At 45.1% G+C, this 16,842-nt stretch overlaps 1 protein-coding gene across 1 annotated transcript; it reads left to right on the top strand.

The window, feature by feature from the left end:
* Positions 1 to 3,751: 3,751 nt before the first annotated feature.
* On the top strand, positions 3,752 to 16,487 carry prdx4 (peroxiredoxin 4). The gene is made up of 7 exons (XM_079507207.1): positions 3,752 to 4,087; positions 5,729 to 5,846; positions 5,957 to 6,073; positions 12,086 to 12,208; positions 14,169 to 14,299; positions 16,069 to 16,103; positions 16,218 to 16,487. Exons 1-7 carry the CDS (start codon positions 3,856 to 3,858, stop codon positions 16,275 to 16,277), a joined length of 816 nt encoding a protein of 271 aa, XP_079363333.1. The 5' UTR covers positions 3,752 to 3,855; the 3' UTR covers positions 16,278 to 16,487.
* The last annotated feature ends 355 nt before the right edge of the window (positions 16,488 to 16,842 follow it).

Here is a 16,842-nt window from a genome sequence, read left to right as displayed (position 1 = left end):
CGGCACTAAAGGTGGCCTTACACTAGCCGATAATCGGGCATTTGAAATCTGACAGCACCACACACTACAGGATAATCGGAGCGGGGCCGAGCAAATATCAAACATTCTTGATGTTGATCGGGCCGATCCCGATCGCGCGCGGGGGGTGCCCGATTGAGTCAGGCACCCCCCGAGCGTCAAAAATGCCCGATTATCGGCTAGTGTAAGGCCACCTTTAGAAAGGTATTTTGTTCTTGTTCCAGAGAGCCCTGTGTATCTCTATATCCATCTATGTCTAGATGATTGACTGATGCTGAATTTACAGTAAAACATGAGTATACAGGGTTGTATTAATAATCGTCAGCATACCTCATTCTCCAACATTGCTTTGTAGAAATGTTCTTATTTTGTGCAATCTCTCAAGAATTAATCCATGGTAAAAGTTCTCACGTAGTCCTTGGATCCTTGCTTAAAAAAGTCAGCAGGAAAATGCATAATTATGACTTGTAAAAGACATTTTCCCATCATTGTTTTTCCTCACATAATTCATGATGTAGTTCTGATCAGCCATAGTTTAGCTTGCCAAACCAAACATGTGCCTCTAAAGCATCCTGTGCTGTTTGGAAGAGGAATGTCAGCAACATTTTAAAGGGATAGTTCAGATTTTTTGAACTTAAGTTGTATGAAATACTTGCCGTTAATATAGTGGTTGCAACTGTATTCATTGATTGCCCGAGTCCTGTGGTGGGAGTTCTGCTCTGGTTTTGGTGAAATATCAAGTAGTTCCGGTCATTTTGTGGGGGGCACTGGGGGCCACGCAGTAAAAGTAAATCAATCCACAAAACTAACGTCATTTGTATTGTTGACCTATTTCTAAAATATTAGTGCAACTTCCGTTCTTTTTTTACCCCTCTATCACACAGAACTATGTTTTTTGTGTCCATATCACTACGCCCCAAAAAATAGTTCCATGTGATGGAGGGGTCAAAGTTGAACGAAAGTCGCGCTAATATTTTAGAAATAGGTCAACAATACAAATTACGTTCGTTTTGTGGATTCATTTACTTTTACTGCGTGGCCCCAGTGCCCCCCAAAAAATGACCGGAACTACTTAATATTGACCAAATTAATACAGTTGCAACCACTATATTAATGGCAAGTATTTCATACAATTTAAGTTAAAAGAATCTGAACTATCCCTTTAAGGAGATAAATGCTGAGTAAGAGACAGATTGGGATACATGTTCATTACTTTTTTTCTTTTTCTCTTTTGCTAGCATAGCAGATACTGAAACCGTCTGCGTGACTACATTTTCGAGTAGTATTCATAAAACGGTTTATTTTGGATCACCACCCTGAACATGATTGGAACCGTAATATGAACCCTCATCCAAAACTCTTCATGTATGTACATCTAATTCAATGTTTCATGGTCTTCATGATTCAAACATATCTATTTACAGTAGTTTATTCTCTCTTTTAAATAATTTCTTGTTTTTTTTCTGGAAAGGGGGTTTGTACTATTGTGGGCCACTCCTCTGATTTATTGCCGGGAAGGTTGTTTTGTGATGAAATTAAATGAAATGATTACTATATTTACCCAGGGTATCTGGGCTAAGCTCAAGAACTTGTTTCCAGCCAGGCCCTGCTCATAGAACATTTCATCGTAGTGGTTCAATGCGTTGTTCAAGGGCACTTCAGCGGTGGTAATTTTAACGTGTCGGACCGCTGATTCGAACTGGCGACCTTCCGGTATCAAGACCGCTCCACAATCCGTTCGGCCATGGCAGTGCGGTTCTGTGATCTGCTAGAATCCTTTGGTTTCAGTTGGCAATATTTTCTACACTGCCGTTTTAGTTTCCTCATGGAGAAGTATAGAAATAACCTGACTCCGCCAGATTGCGGCAGTATTGAGTTCACAAGTTCCCTAGGAGGAACTCACTGCTGCCACCAGCTGGCGGGGTCAGGTTAGTATAGAAACCCTTCTCACCATAATGTATAACAAATGCCTGGCAAACATAAGATGACAGAGTAACATTACAAGTACATAAAGAAAGAAATCTGTGAGAACCACCTATGAGTGTATTTGTGGTAAACTGTTGCAGAACAGACATACAGATTACAGACAGACAGCAGAGCATTAAAGATAATGCTTTGCATGTACATTGGATTCATGCAATAAAAACATTGGAATGTTTGTGCTTGTGTGCCTGTGTTTGTTTTAAAGGTGGAGTGGTGTATTTACTATTTTCTTTGTTGTGTTACAATAATGATAACGTTGTATTTCAACATAACTTCCTTATCGAAATCTCTCTTTGGTACAACTGGGTGACAGAATTGATGCAAAAAAAACATCAATGCTAGTTTTATTTTGAAATCCCTTAACGGATGTAGCATCCATACATATTGTGCTGTCTTGATGCAGGTGGGAGACAGTGTTGCCATGTCCGCTTATTATAAGCGATTTTCTGTAAAGCTGCTTGTAAATATTGGTTTTTTGATTGATTGATTGAAAAATGTATTAACAATTACAGTACATTTCAAGCACAAACTCAATACAAAGACTGTTAACTGTGAGTGGACGACCCAATTAAGCATTACACTTGTTTACAAGAGGGTCCACCATGTTCAATTCATCAAAACATTTAGAGACGTACAAATAGACACTTCTATATAGTCAAAGAACAGAACAGGAATTCATCATAGTAGTAGTTGTTGCGGGTTGTGGTTTTTTGGGCTGATTTCTAAAGTTTAGTTGCTGATTTGGGTTTGCCCAGTGATTCTCATACATTTCCATGTCAAGGTGACGGTCAAGGACCCGTCCCTGACACATTCATGTATTTGTCCAAGGACCGTCCATACATCTAAAAAATATGTTGTGCCAGGGAGTCAGGGACCCCCCTAGTAGAAGCTATGAGTAGAAGGCTATGGACCAGAGCTAGGACCCCCCATACCAACCAGATTTGTGTCTTAAAATGTTTCGACACTATTCCAAGTTTGTCACTTTTTTCCCCAATATTTATTTTGGTGAAAATAGCCTAACGGCCGGGCTCCACCGGGCGCGTCAGCGTCGCGTCTCCGTCACCGTCAGGGAATGTTCCCTTTTTAATCAATGAAGGGTGGCTCCACTGCCCGCGTTGACGGAGACGCGACGCGTGCATTAAAATTGAACCGGTGCGTTTTTTGACGCGACGCAGACGCAACGCAACGCGTCTGGTGGAGCCCTGGCGTAACGGCCGGGCTCCACCGGGCGCGTCAGCGTCGCGTCTCCGTCACCGTCAGGGAATGTTCCCTTTTTAATCAATGAAGGGTGGCTCCACTGCCCGCGTTGACGGAGACGCGACGCGTGCATTAAAATTGAACCGGTGCGTTTTTTGACGCGACGCAGACGCAACGCAACGCGTCCGGTGGAGCCCTGGCGTAACCCTAGTTTGCAGAATTACAGTACATTTCAAGCACTACTCAATACAAAGACTGTTAACTGTGAGTGGACCAGAGCCATCTATATCTAAGGCTCTGGAGTGGACGACCCAATAAAACCTTGTTCAATTCATCAAAAAACAGTGGGCTTGTTTTAATAGTTATGATGAATTGTCAGAATTGAACATGGTGGGCCCTATTGTAAACAAGTGTAATACTTTTAAGGTGTCGTCCACAGTTAAAGGTTTTGTATTGAGTTGTAGTGCTATAAATGTACTGTAATTCTCCAATCTGTTAATGAATTCAATCAATCAATCAAACCTTATTGCGTATTTCTCTCACGCAATCTGGCAACACTGGTGGGAGATTCAAGCTTCTGCTACAACTAACTAGCAGCAGTGCTACTACTACATGCTACCACTACTATAAGTGCTCTCTCTCGGTCAGTAGGACAGAATGGAAGACGTTCTGCTCTCCTCCACACACACGCCACCGACCACCACCATGTTGAGAGTGAGACACATTCTGTGTGTGTTGTGCACCGTCCTCCTGGTTGTCTCAGCAGACCAGGACAACCACAAGAAGGACCAGGCGTGCTACAACTACGCAGGAGGACACGTCTACCCCGGAGAGGCTTTCCGTGTTCCCGGCGTGTCCGACCATTCCCTGCACCTCAGCAAAGCCAAGAGTGAGTTGTATTTTTTGTTGCGTTCGTTGGGTCTTTTGGTTGTTGTTTTTTTACAAATGTATTACACCTTTCAGTGTTTCCTTCAGTCTCAGTGGCAATGAATGAATGCTGCAGGACGCATAGCAGTGACAATGACAATGGAAACGACATGCAAAATATCAAGCCAAAGAGTTAATTTAAAATGTTTGACTTGATAAGTTTGTGTTTATTTTCAGAGGAGGTTGTGTAAGTAAGGATATTCATTAAAGCCCCCCCACACGCACACACAACATAGTAGTATAGGCCTAACTTTGAAGGGACACGTCATTCAATGAAATTTGGTGAAATCTGCCCCCTACTCCACCCACTACACACCCACCCACCCCTTCCTGACCAGATATATAGCTGAAACACATGTATAGCAGTGTGATACAGAGACCTCACCTTACCACTCTTGATATGAAACTCAAGGCAAAGGGTTTAATCATGTTAAATTGTAGCCCGTCTCCGGACCCCCCGGGTTGAGCTCCTTTGGACCTACCACGTAGGGTCCGGTCTCACCGGCGTCAAGCGACATGGGATGCCATCTGATTTCCCCTGACTTAGCCCTGTGCTGCGGTGTGGGTGTCACGCTGACATATTCCAAACGAAGCATATGAACGCTATAGGAGACAACGAACCATCTGACCCCCCCCGCGAACGGCTCAGAAGCCGTTAAGTATTTTTAATGTTTGTACGACCGTTTTGCCAGCTCTGAAATTCTCTCTTCGGTCCCTCCTTGTTGACATCTCGGTTGGCTAGCTGCGCCTACGAGGCGCGTAGGGAGGCGCTGCTAGCCAACCGAGATGCCGAGAGGCGGTACAATGGGATGTCAACAAGAGAGAATTTCAGAGCTGGCAAAACGGTCGTACAAACATTAAAAATACTTAACGGCTTCTGAGCCGTTCGCGGGGGGGGTCAGATGGTTCGTTGTCTCCTATAGCGTTCATATGCTTCGTTTGGAATATGTCAGCGTGACACCCACACCGCAGCACAGGGCTAAGTCAGGGGAAATCAGATGGCATCCCATGTCGCTTGACGCCGGTGAGAAGGAACCCTACATAAAGTCATCAAAATGTCAGAAACTTTAACGTAGGGTTCCGAAAGGAGCTAGTTAAATTGTTGAATTGAAAATGGAGCACCCTTATGTATACAAGTCTTAGTGCGTTTTCCTGATTTTTGAGGGGCGCAAGCCCCTCAAAATGTGCCTCGTCATATTGTCTCTTTATTGTTAATGGCGTTTAATGTTTGTTGGCACCGTTTGTTTTATATCACCATTACATCACCTAATCAACATGAGTTAGAGACTTTTAATATATTAGCACCCCTCACTTCACACGGGTGTGATTTTTATCCTCTTGAACAGATTTTGTATTGACCGACCTGTACCTTCCTTGAACTGTACCCTGTTGTTATATCCTGCTCCACATGTTACCCATGACTTCACACACATTATGGGATTCCTTAATCTTCCTGCACACTTTTGTATTATAGCTGATACTCCCATCATTTGTGCAAATAGTGACTCATTCTTATTCCTATAGTGACAGTTTTGTTTGGTCAATACTATATGCAGCACAATGCAATCAAAAATGTTGTGTTTGTTTAATTCCTGGATGGCAGTTTCCAAGCCTGCGCCTCACTGGGAAGGAACAGCTGTCATCGACGGTGAATTTAGGGAGTTGAAACTGTCTGACTTCAAAGGAAAATACCTCGTTTTCTTCTTCTACCCCCTGGACTTGTGAGTCAAAGATTTATCGTCTTATTATTTGATTTGGTTTGACTGTCTTCAGGGCAGGCTAAACGCCTATTTTCTTTCTAACTTTAATGTTTACCATTTTTGTTTTGTAGCACATTCGTCTGCCCCACGGAGATCATTGCATTCAGTGACCGTGTGCAAGAGTTCCGTGCCATCAACGCTGAGGTGGTTGCATGCTCTGTTGACTCTCAGTTCACGCACCTAGCCTGGTAAGCAAAAGCGATCTGTGTTCATCACATATTTCTCTTCTGCGTTACCCACCACACCATGTCTGTTCCCTGGCTCCCACACTTTGTATACCACACCTCTTAAAAGAAAGTTAAGCATATAATTAGGCCTAAACTAGTCAATTGTAAAAGAAAGGGAGAAAAAAAAACGAACTATCAAATCTGTCCTGTCTTGTCTTTGTCCTCATTAATGGTTAATGTGGTTAACCGCTAACGTGACATGGATGCGTTCCATGTCTCAATGGATTAATGCAATGTATCTTTTATGTCTTGAGGCAAAGTGTTCTCAATCCGATCATCTCATGATCTTTAAAGGAAGGAACAGGTGGTGGTTTTGCATGTTTACTTTTACAAATCGGATATGCTTTACGTTACTGCATATGATTTGCCTGGTTAACCACTCCCCCTTGAAAACAGGCTACAGTATGGAAATCAACTTGCAAGTGAAACTTGATGTCACCCCACTCATTATTTTTCATCAAAGAGTTACATTATCGTTCAAGGTTCAAGCCAAGGTTACTTGATTTTGTCTGCCAGGGGCAGTGTTGGACGCACAGACCTGCAGCATACACAAACAAAGCAATACAGTATAAAACAATTACCCAATACTATGAGAATATTTTGTTTGTTAGGATTTTGTCCACAATTCCATGCTGTATTGTTGTGGTACTGTAACATATAGGAGAGACAACAGGCGTTGATAAAAATAACAATTCTACATTCTGTAATTGTGTAGACTTAAAGGTATATTCAGTGATTTCACTTAAAGGGGAAAACCACCCATTTTCAACATTTTACTATGTCATTAATATACCTTAGAGCTGTTATGTGGAAATAATAAAAAAGTCCCCCCATTTTGTATTTCCTAGAACTGTAATTATGAAAAAAATCATTAACATGGTGAAACACATCTTGATGACATCATCAAGATGTGTTTCACCATGTTAATGATTTTTTTCAGACCTCTAGTTCTAGGAAACACAGAATGGGGGAACTTTTTTATTTTGTCCACACAACAGCTCTAAGGTACATTAATGACATAGTAAAATGTTGAAAATGAGTGGAATGCCCCTTTAATTCAAATATCACTTATTTTTTCTTTTTTTGGATAATCCTCCCTACTATAAAGTGTGCTGACCATATAAGGAGTTCCTCCCTGTCCCCATTGAGCCCCTGGGGTCAAAAAACCCTAGTTTCGGTTTGGGCTTTGGGTGGCAAAGCCTTCATCCAATCAGGATGAGAGGGGCCTTCCTCCAATCATGATCGAGTGGGGCGGGCCTTGGTGCACGTACTGTTGATCTGTTGTGGTCCCCCCCCCCCCCCCCCGTAGAGCGTGTGCATGTGCACATCTTGTTACCGGGTGGACCGTTTTTTTTCCCCAAATCACTGAATGCTCCTTTAAAAATAATGTAACTCTTGAGACCGTAATAGTGGTTTCACTTTACGCTCTCAAGAGTTTAACCCATTCAGGCCCTGACGTCGAAATTTTTAAAAAAAAGTTTTCTAAATCATGACAATTTTCGGAAAGATTTGAGGCACATTTTAACGATTTTTCAAAAATAGCAGACCTACAAGTTCATAGCGCGCCACTCGGTGGCGCGCTATGAGCTTGTAGATCTGCTATTTTTCAATAGCTAAATTATAACATAATGTTTAAAACGCTAACGTGACATGGATGCGTTCCAGGTCTCAATGGATTAAGGTCTATAAGGGTCCATTTGGGTCGCAACACTCCATTTAGCTGGGGACCACCTGAAACCCCCTCAAGGACCACTCACTGGTGGTCCCCGGACCACTGGTTGTTTAAGGTCTATAAGGGTCCATTTGGGTCGCAACACTCCATTTAGCTGGGGACCACCTGAAACCCCCTCAAGGACCACTCACTGGTGGTCCCCGGACCACTGGTTGTTTAAGGTCTATAAGGGTCCATTTGGGTAGCAACACTCCATTTAGCTGGGGACCACCTGAAACCCCCTCAAGGACCACTCACTGGTGGTCCCCGGACCACTGGTTGTTTAAGGTCTATAAGGGTCCATTTGGGTCGCAACACTCCATTTAGCTGGGGACCACCTGAAACCCCCTCAAGGACCACTCACTGGTGGTCCCCGGACCACTGGTTGTTTAAGGTCTATAAGGGTCCATTTGGGTCGCAACACTCCATTTAGCTGGGGACCACCTGAAACCCCCTCAAGGACCACTCACTGGTGGTCCCCGGACCACTGGTTGTTTAAGGTCTATAAGGGTCCATTTGGGTCGCAACACTCCATTTAGCTGGGGACCACCTGAAACCCCCTCAAGGACCACTCACTGGTGGTCCCCGGACCACTGGTTGAGTTTAAGGTCTATAAGGGTCCATTTGGGTCGCAACACTCCATTTAGCTGGGGACCACCTGAAACCCCCTCAAGGACCACTCACTGGTGGTCCCCGGACCACTGGTTGAGTTTAAGGTCTATAAGGGTCCATTTGGGTCGCAACACTCCATTTAGCTGGGGACCACCTGAAACCCCCTCAAGGACCACTCACTGGTGGTCCCCGGACCACTGGTTGTTTAAGGTCTATAAGGGTCCATTTGGGTCGCAACACTCCATTTAGCTGGGGACCACCTGAAACCCCCTCAAGGACCACTCACTGGTGGTCCCCGGACCACTGGTTGAGTTTAAGGTCTATAAGGGTCCATTTGGGTCGCAACACTCCATTTAGCTGGGGACCACCTGAAACCCCCTCAAGGACCACTCACTGGTGGTCCCCGGACCACTGGTTGAGTTTAAGGTCTATAAGGGTCCATTTGGGTCGCAACACTCCATTTAGCTGGGGACCACCTGAAACCCCCTCAAGGACCACTCACTGGTGGTCCCCGGACCACTGGTTGAGTTTAAGGTCTATAAGGGTCCATTTGGGTCGCAACACTCCATTTAGCTGGGGACCACCTGAAACCCCCTCAAGGACCACTCACTGGTGGTCCCCGGACCACTGGTTGTTTAAGGTCTATAAGGGTCCATTTGGGTCGCAACACTCCATTTAGCTGGGGACCACCTGAAACCCCCTCAAGGACCACTCACTGGTGGTCCCCGGACCACTGGTTGAGTTTAAGGTCTATAAGGGTCCATTTGGGTCGCAACACTCCATTTAGCTGGGGACCACCTGAAACCCCCTCAAGGACCACTCACTGGTGGTCCCCGGACCACTCGTTGTTTAAGGTCTATAAGGGTCCATTTGGGTCGCAACACTCCATTTAGCTGGGGACCACCTGAAACCCCCTCAAGGACCACTCACTGGTGGTCCCCGGACCACTGGTTGAGTTTAAGGTCTATAAGGGTCCATTTGGGTCGCAACACTCCATTTAGCTGGGGACCACCTGAAACCCCCTCAAGGACCACTCACTGGTGGTCCCCGGACCACTGGTTGAGTTTAAGGTCTATAAGGGTCCATTTGGGTCGCAACACTCCATTTAGCTGGGGACCACCTGAAACCCCCTCAAGGACCACTCACTGGTGGTCCCCGGACCACTGGTTGAGTTTAAGGTCTATAAGGGTCCATTTGGGTCGCAACACTCCATTTAGCTGGGGACCACCTGAAACCCCCTCAAGGACCACTCACTGGTGGTCCCCGGACCACTGGTTGTTTAAGGTCTATAAGGGTCCATTTGGGTCGCAACACTCCATTTAGCTGTGCACCACCTGAAACCCCCTCAAGGACCACTCACTGGTGGTCCCCGGACCACTGGTTGTTTAAGGTCTATAATGGTCCATTTGGGTCGCAACACTCCATTTAGCTGGGGACCACCTGAAACCCCCTCAAGGACCACTCACTGGTGTTCCCCGGACCACTGGTTGTTTAAGGTCTATAAGGGTCCATTTGGGTCGCAACACTCCATTTAGCTGGGGACCACCTGAAACCCCCTCAAGGACCACTCACTGGTGGTCCCCGGACCACTGGTTGTTTAAGGTCTATAAGGGTCCATTTGGGTCGCAACACTCCATTTAGCTGGGGACCACCTGAAACCCCCTCAAGGACCACTCACTGGTGGTCCCCGGACCACGGGTTGTTTAAGGTCTATAAGGGTCCATTTGGGTCGCAACACTCCATTTAGCTGGGGACCACCTGAAACCCCCTCAAGGACCACTCACTGGTGGTCCCCGGACCACTGGTTGTTTAAGGTCTATAAGGGTCCATTTGGGTCGCAACACTCCATTTAGCTGGGGACCACCTGAAACCCCCTCAAGGACCACTCACTGGTGGTCCCCGGACCACTGGTTGTTTAAGGTCTATAATGGTCCATTTGGGTCGCAACACTCCATTTAGCTGGGGACCACCTGAAACCCCCTCAAGGACCACTCACTGGTGGTCCCCGGACCACTGGTTGTTTAAGGTCTATAAGGGTCCATTTGGGTCGCAACACTCCATTTAGCTGGGGACCACCTGAAACCCCCTCAAGGACCACTCACTGGTGGTCCCCGGACCACTGGTTGTTTAAGGTCTATAATGGTCCATTTGGGTCGCAACACTCCATTTAGCTGGGGACCACCTGAAACCCCCTCAAGGACCACTCACTGGTGGTCCCCGGACCACTGGTTGTTTAAGGTCTATAAGGGTCCATTTGGGTCGCAACACTCCATTTAGCTGGGGACCACCTGAAACCCCCTCAAGGACCACTCACTGGTGGTCCCCGGACCACTGGTTGTTTAAGGTCTATAAGGGTCCATTTGGGTCGCAACACTCCATTTAGCTGGGGACCACCTGAAACCCCCTCAAGGACCACTCACTGGTGGTCCCCGGACCACTGGTTGTTTAAGGTCTATAAGGGTCCATTTGGGTCGCAACACTCCATTTAGCTGGGGACCACCTGAAACCCCCTCAAGGACCACTCACTGGTGGTCCCCGGACCACTGGTTGAGTTTAAGGTCTATAAGGGTCCATTTGGGTCGCAACACTCCATTTAGCTGGGGACCACCTGAAACCCCCTCAAGGACCACTCACTGGTGGTCCCCGGACCACTGGTTGTTTAAGGTCTATAAGGGTCCATTTGGGTCGCAACACTCCATTTAGCTGGGGACCACCTGAAACCCCCTCAAGGACCACTCACTGGTGGTCCCCGGACCACTCGTTGTTTAAGGTCTATAAGGGTCCATTTGGGTAGCAACACTCCATTTAGCTGGGGACCACCTGAAACCCCCTCAAGGACCACTCACTGGTGGTCCCCGGACCACTGGTTGTTTAAGGTCTATAAGGGTCCATTTGGGTCGCAACACTCCATTTAGCTGGGGACCACCTGAAACCCCCTCAAGGACCACTCACTGGTGGTCCCCGGACCACTGGTTGTTTAAGGTCTATAAGGGTCCATTTGGGTCGCAACACTCCATTTAGCTGGGGACCACCTGAAACCCCCTCAAGGACCACTCACTGGTGGTCCCCGGACCACTGGTTGTTTAAGGTCTATAAGGGTCCATTTGGGTCGCAACACTCCATTTAGCTGGGGACCACCTGAAACCCCCTCAAGGACCACTCACTGGTGGTCCCCGGACCACTGGTTGCGAATGCAGTGGTTGCGAAAGCAGTGAGTGCGAATGCAATGAGCGATTACTATGTAACCCAGGCAGAACGTGCAGCTGTATCACACAAAAGAAATGCACGTGCACACAGTATAAAACCTTAAAAAGAAAAACGTACAAAAAGAGAACTTAAAATAAAGTACATCATTTATTCTTGTTATTGCAATTTACGAGCTGCGTTCGCTTCCCGCGTTCGTGTCTTAGAAGTACCCGACAAAGTCAACAACACGGTGAAACATGAGTGTGTGTGTGTGTGTGTGTGTGTGTGTGTGTGTGTGTGTGTGTGTGTGGTCCCTTCCTGACTGAGAGAAGCAGTGGGATGTTTTCTGTCTTATGTGCATTCGCTTGCCTACCAGCACCTCCACCCGGATATGCACGAGTGCTACCCATTGATTGTAACGAGCTTTCATAATGTTTCTTATGATGTTTCTGCGTTATCTACAGGATCAATACGCCCAGAAAGACGGGTGGGCTTGGACCGATGAAAATCCCTCTGTTGTCTGACCTGACTCACCAGATTGCTAAAGACTACGGGGTGTACCTTGAGGACCAGGGACACACTCTCAGGTCAGTGTTTGTTGACTGAAACCAAGACGAAAAATGTTCGTCGACTACCTTTTTATTTTCACAGACGAAAACTACAGTCAATAAACTAAGCTATGACTGACAATTTCTTCAACAAATAAAAACTAGACTAAAATTAGTTGCATTCTGAAAATAGCCGATCTACAAGCCCACAACGTGTCACGCTGCGACGTGTTGTGAGCTTGTAGATCGGCTATTTTCAGCAAGTGATTACGACGGCATCAAGGACTACAATTCCCATGATGCTTTGGTGCACTGCTCCTTGTGGATAGGGGTAGGGCTGTCTTACTGAGACAACATGTAGTGCAGGAAGTAAGTGAGCCCAGTGTCCATGACATCAGAGACACTGGGCTCACTGCTAAAATATCTAAAACTACATATTACACACACAAAGACCCCCATGAAAGTGTTCTAAATCTTCTAAACATCATTAAAAAAAATGTTTTTGCAGGGTGAAGTGTCCCTTTAAGAAAATGTACTTAGTTGCTTTCCACCACTGGTCAACAGCTAGAATCTGTATTGGAGCCACAACAAGGTCAACGACTTGAATCCTAGCATCCCACCTTCCGTCGAAGCATGAGCTTGTAGATCAGCTGTATGTTCTCCAAAGATATTAAGTGCACAGCGAAAACAGGACAGGGCCTAATATAGATGTAGGTTCATGTCGGGTCGGGTCTCCTGTTGTGACCTGAGATCAGATTCTAAAAATGTCTTCTACATCCGGACAGTTTTCTGAAAAAGCTATGTTTCCATGTCAGTCGTTCTTCGATTTTTCAAAAATAGCAGATCTACAAGCTCGTATGAGCTTGTAGATCTGCTATTTTTCAATAGCTAAAAGCATAACATAGTGCTAACACCAAAAGGGGTTCCTGCCCAAAATGGGTTAATAAGATCATGTGAGGTAACGGGGCCCAATTACAAGAGTGTTATTATAAATAATGATGTAATCTGCCATGTTTCAGTTGGTCATTTTGTCTGATCATTGTGTGTGAATTGTCACGTCGGGTTCACCCATTTGGATCTGAGGCGGAGTCTAAAAAAGGCCCTCTAAATCCTGGCCTATGGTTTTCTGAGAAACTTCAAATATCTATTCAAAAATAGCTTTATGTTGCTACTATATACTGTCAACAACTGTCAACTACCACCCCCAAAAGGGGTTCCTGTCTTGAAAGGTGAAGAAAAACACCAAAAGGGGTTCCCCTCCTAATGAAATGGTAAAAGTGTCCATAGGGGCTGGGATCCCTCCTTCGAAATTGAAGCATGACACGTTAACAAAAATAAATCAATCGGTCAAATTAAATGTAGAGCCCTTGGGAATCCAGCCAACTAAGGCCAGGGTTTAAGTGTCCAGGGTTTAAGACAGAGTGTGCATGGAAAAAGAGTTAAGTGGAACACAGCACTGCGTGGTAATGTAGTGTACTGTAGCGTCGTCATCTCAAACAAGAGATTATTGAGAAGAATAAACCTATTGTCATACAATCATACAAACAAGCACTGAAATATTGATGGGATTGATGTTCTGCAGAGACTGTGCACATAATGCAATTATACTGGCTGTAATGAAGTAAAAACTCAATCTAAATGATGCAATTATAGATTAGATGAAATATAGTTAAAAGTACAGGTATAGAGGCAGATATGGTATGATCATAAGGCGGGTATACTATCTTCTAGCAGCAATGTGCGAAAAGGAAATGTACAAGTCAAGACAAATGCACTTGTCTGTACTCTGTAGTACTCTGTCTGTACACATTGTGCAAGCAACACATTTTGAGCACCTGCTCAGGATTGAATGCAGTTTTATTTTATTTTTTGGACCATGTCCTCAAACTCCTCATTCAGGGCTCTGACATGAGGACGCAAGGGTGGAAAAAAACACTTTCTGAGCCTTGATGGTCCATATGGATCGTATTTATCCCTCATCTCTCTCTCTTACTCTCAGGGGGCTTTTCATCATCGATAACAAAGGCATCCTGAGGCAGATAACCATGAACGACCTCCCTGTCGGCCGATCCGTTGACGAGACCCTGCGTTTGGTGCAGGCCTTCCAGTACACCGACAAACACGGAGAAGGTACCTCGATCAAATTTAAGTTTAACCATAAATTGGGTGAAAAACCACCCATTTTTCAGCATTTTATTTTCTTTCCAACTCAATTTGGGTGACGGCAGGTCCGGATTTTTTTTTGGGTGGTGCCATGTCATTATGCGCGGGCGGTATTTAACAGATTAATCGCCCAGGACGAAGTTCTTTGTCCTTTCTATTAGTAACGCCCGACGCTCAGGACGAAGTATTGTCCTAAAGACGAAGTTTATTGATACGAGAACAGATCGCCTGGCTGTATAGCCCAGGCGCGCCTGCTGGGCTCTCCTCGGTGACGCGCAAGACTGAGACGTCATCAAAAAACTCCCTCCTCTGTTTAGCTGATGAAAACGAAAATCTTAAAACGTTCATAAATCGCGATCTAAATCATCCCGTCTTTTTCTGAAAAGATCCTGTGTTAGACGGTGCTCCGCGGTCCAGTCGCTAGTCTCGATAGATTTATTCTTGTCTCCCGTTGTTGTCGATCGTTTCTAAAGTGCTGTGGCTATTGTTAGCTGCTACACAACATCATGAACTTCCGGCCGGTCCGTCCGGAAAAGGCGTCCGTGTTTATAAATCGACTGGGCGCATGAATGTAATGGATTAAATAGTTCCGGGCAATTAAAGTGTTAAATACCTGCGGTCGGGAACAGGCGGTCAACCAGCAGGCCCCGCAAAATCCCGCATCCTGCGATTAACCAGATACAGAGCTTTTATATACACTTTAGCAAGATATGAATATACGTCTGAGGAGAACGTATTTTCCCCTACATGGCACGTGGAGTCGCTCTCGTTGTGTTATATAATATATAGGCCTACCTATAATATAGGCTTCTCTATCTGTGAGCAAATCAACAACCCCCCCCCCTCTCTCTCTCGTGCAAGCCTTCTCATTCTGTTTGGGTAAATGTAAGGTTTTTGGTTCTCAATAGAAATGTACTGTATAAACTGCAGGACTCCGGGACCTGCAGTACCATGCGCCGTTGGGACTAATGGCATTTAATTGTTTTTATTGCGGGAGGGAGCGACAGACTGATATTAACTGCGGGCGGTCAGAAATGAAATCATTGCATGGGGCGGGCGGGAATGGTCAGAAATCCAAGGGGAGTGGGTGGGAGTGGGATTACACTAACCTAGTGGTTGGAATCAGAATAATGGCATGTTGGAATTGTTGAGCGGACCCCCTTAATGGGTGTGATGGGTGACAGAGGAATCTCCTTATTGTCTGTGGGTGTATTCTACTCAGCTGTCAGGACCTCACGTTGCATCACTGGGTCACGTGGTTGTTTATGTTTAGTCTAGTCTTGCGGGAGGGAGCGTTGCACACCCATTCCTACATACATCGCATTCAGTCTACACAGCACACGCACATTATGGGAGCAGTGTCCCAAGTCATCCCAGGACATTAGCTTTGGCTGACTGATGGTATTTGAAATTGATAGGCCACGTTGTTCAGATGTTATTTTTTTTTATATATAAAAAAAAAAATCCAGAGTTCCACAATAACTTTGGATTCGACAACTAGTTTGACATTCTCCAGATCAAACTGCACCATCGGTTTTCAGAAGGGAATTCAGTTTATGGCTGCTGGCTGTAAATTCAAATGTTGCATTGTGCATACATTACACTTATTTATGCATGTTATGCCATTTACAATGGCACACTGTAAAATAATGGTTGGTTTTAGATCCATTATAACATACAGTGGATGCTTTCGTTGTTACTGATGAGAATTGTTCTTTTTTTGTTTTGTTTTTCAGTTTGTCCAGCAAACTGGAAACCAGGAAGTGACACAGTGAGTTTTATTAAAGAATCTATTGTAAAGTTTCTGTGCATCATTGATTGGGAATGCATTTTTATTTAATCTGTATTTGTTTTCCATATTAATACAACATTATTTATTCCACAGATCATTCCAGACCCTTCAGGCAAACTGAAGTATTTTGACAAACTGAACAAGGAACTCTGAAGAACTGACCCATCCTCCTTTGTTTTACGAATCTGTGACAGCCTGCACTTAAACACACCACGTTCAAATAAAGACAGTTTTCGTAAGCTGTTGTCCGTCTCCTTATACGTAGGTATCTGCACCAACTCAAGCTGCCTTTTGTATGGCTAATAATACACTGTGACTGACATTGCAAAGATCTAATTGATAAACGTTTCTATTTTTGCTTGAGATTGGAGTCATTGCCTCTTGAGTCACTTTCTCTGGATGTAATATGTGCTGTAAGCCTTATTTTCACATCCCGGGTTGGTTGAAAGAGCATGTTATGGTCTGTTAAGGATATGTACATGTAGAGGAGTCAAAAGTTTAGATCAATTTTAACCTTGGGTAATGTTAACAGGATTAAACGTGGAGTCTAGACCTTTATCAATCTGGGAAATAGCCTGACACTGAATTTTCATTTCAACCCATTTGGTAAAAAATGCTACTGAAGGCTACTGAGACGAGCTGATATTTGGCCCAGAATAGAGACGATAGGGTTCATGTGGTTATGTGTTCTCTGTTGATGAGGAGCCATCAGCAGGCC

This window comes from Electrona antarctica (assembly GCF_951216825.1).
Source record: "Electrona antarctica genome assembly, chromosome: 8".
In the NCBI taxonomy this organism is placed as follows: domain Eukaryota; kingdom Metazoa; phylum Chordata; class Actinopteri; order Myctophiformes; family Myctophidae; genus Electrona; species Electrona antarctica.
Note: the sequence above shows the minus strand (reverse complement) of the source record. Positions and strands in the feature narration are given on the sequence as shown.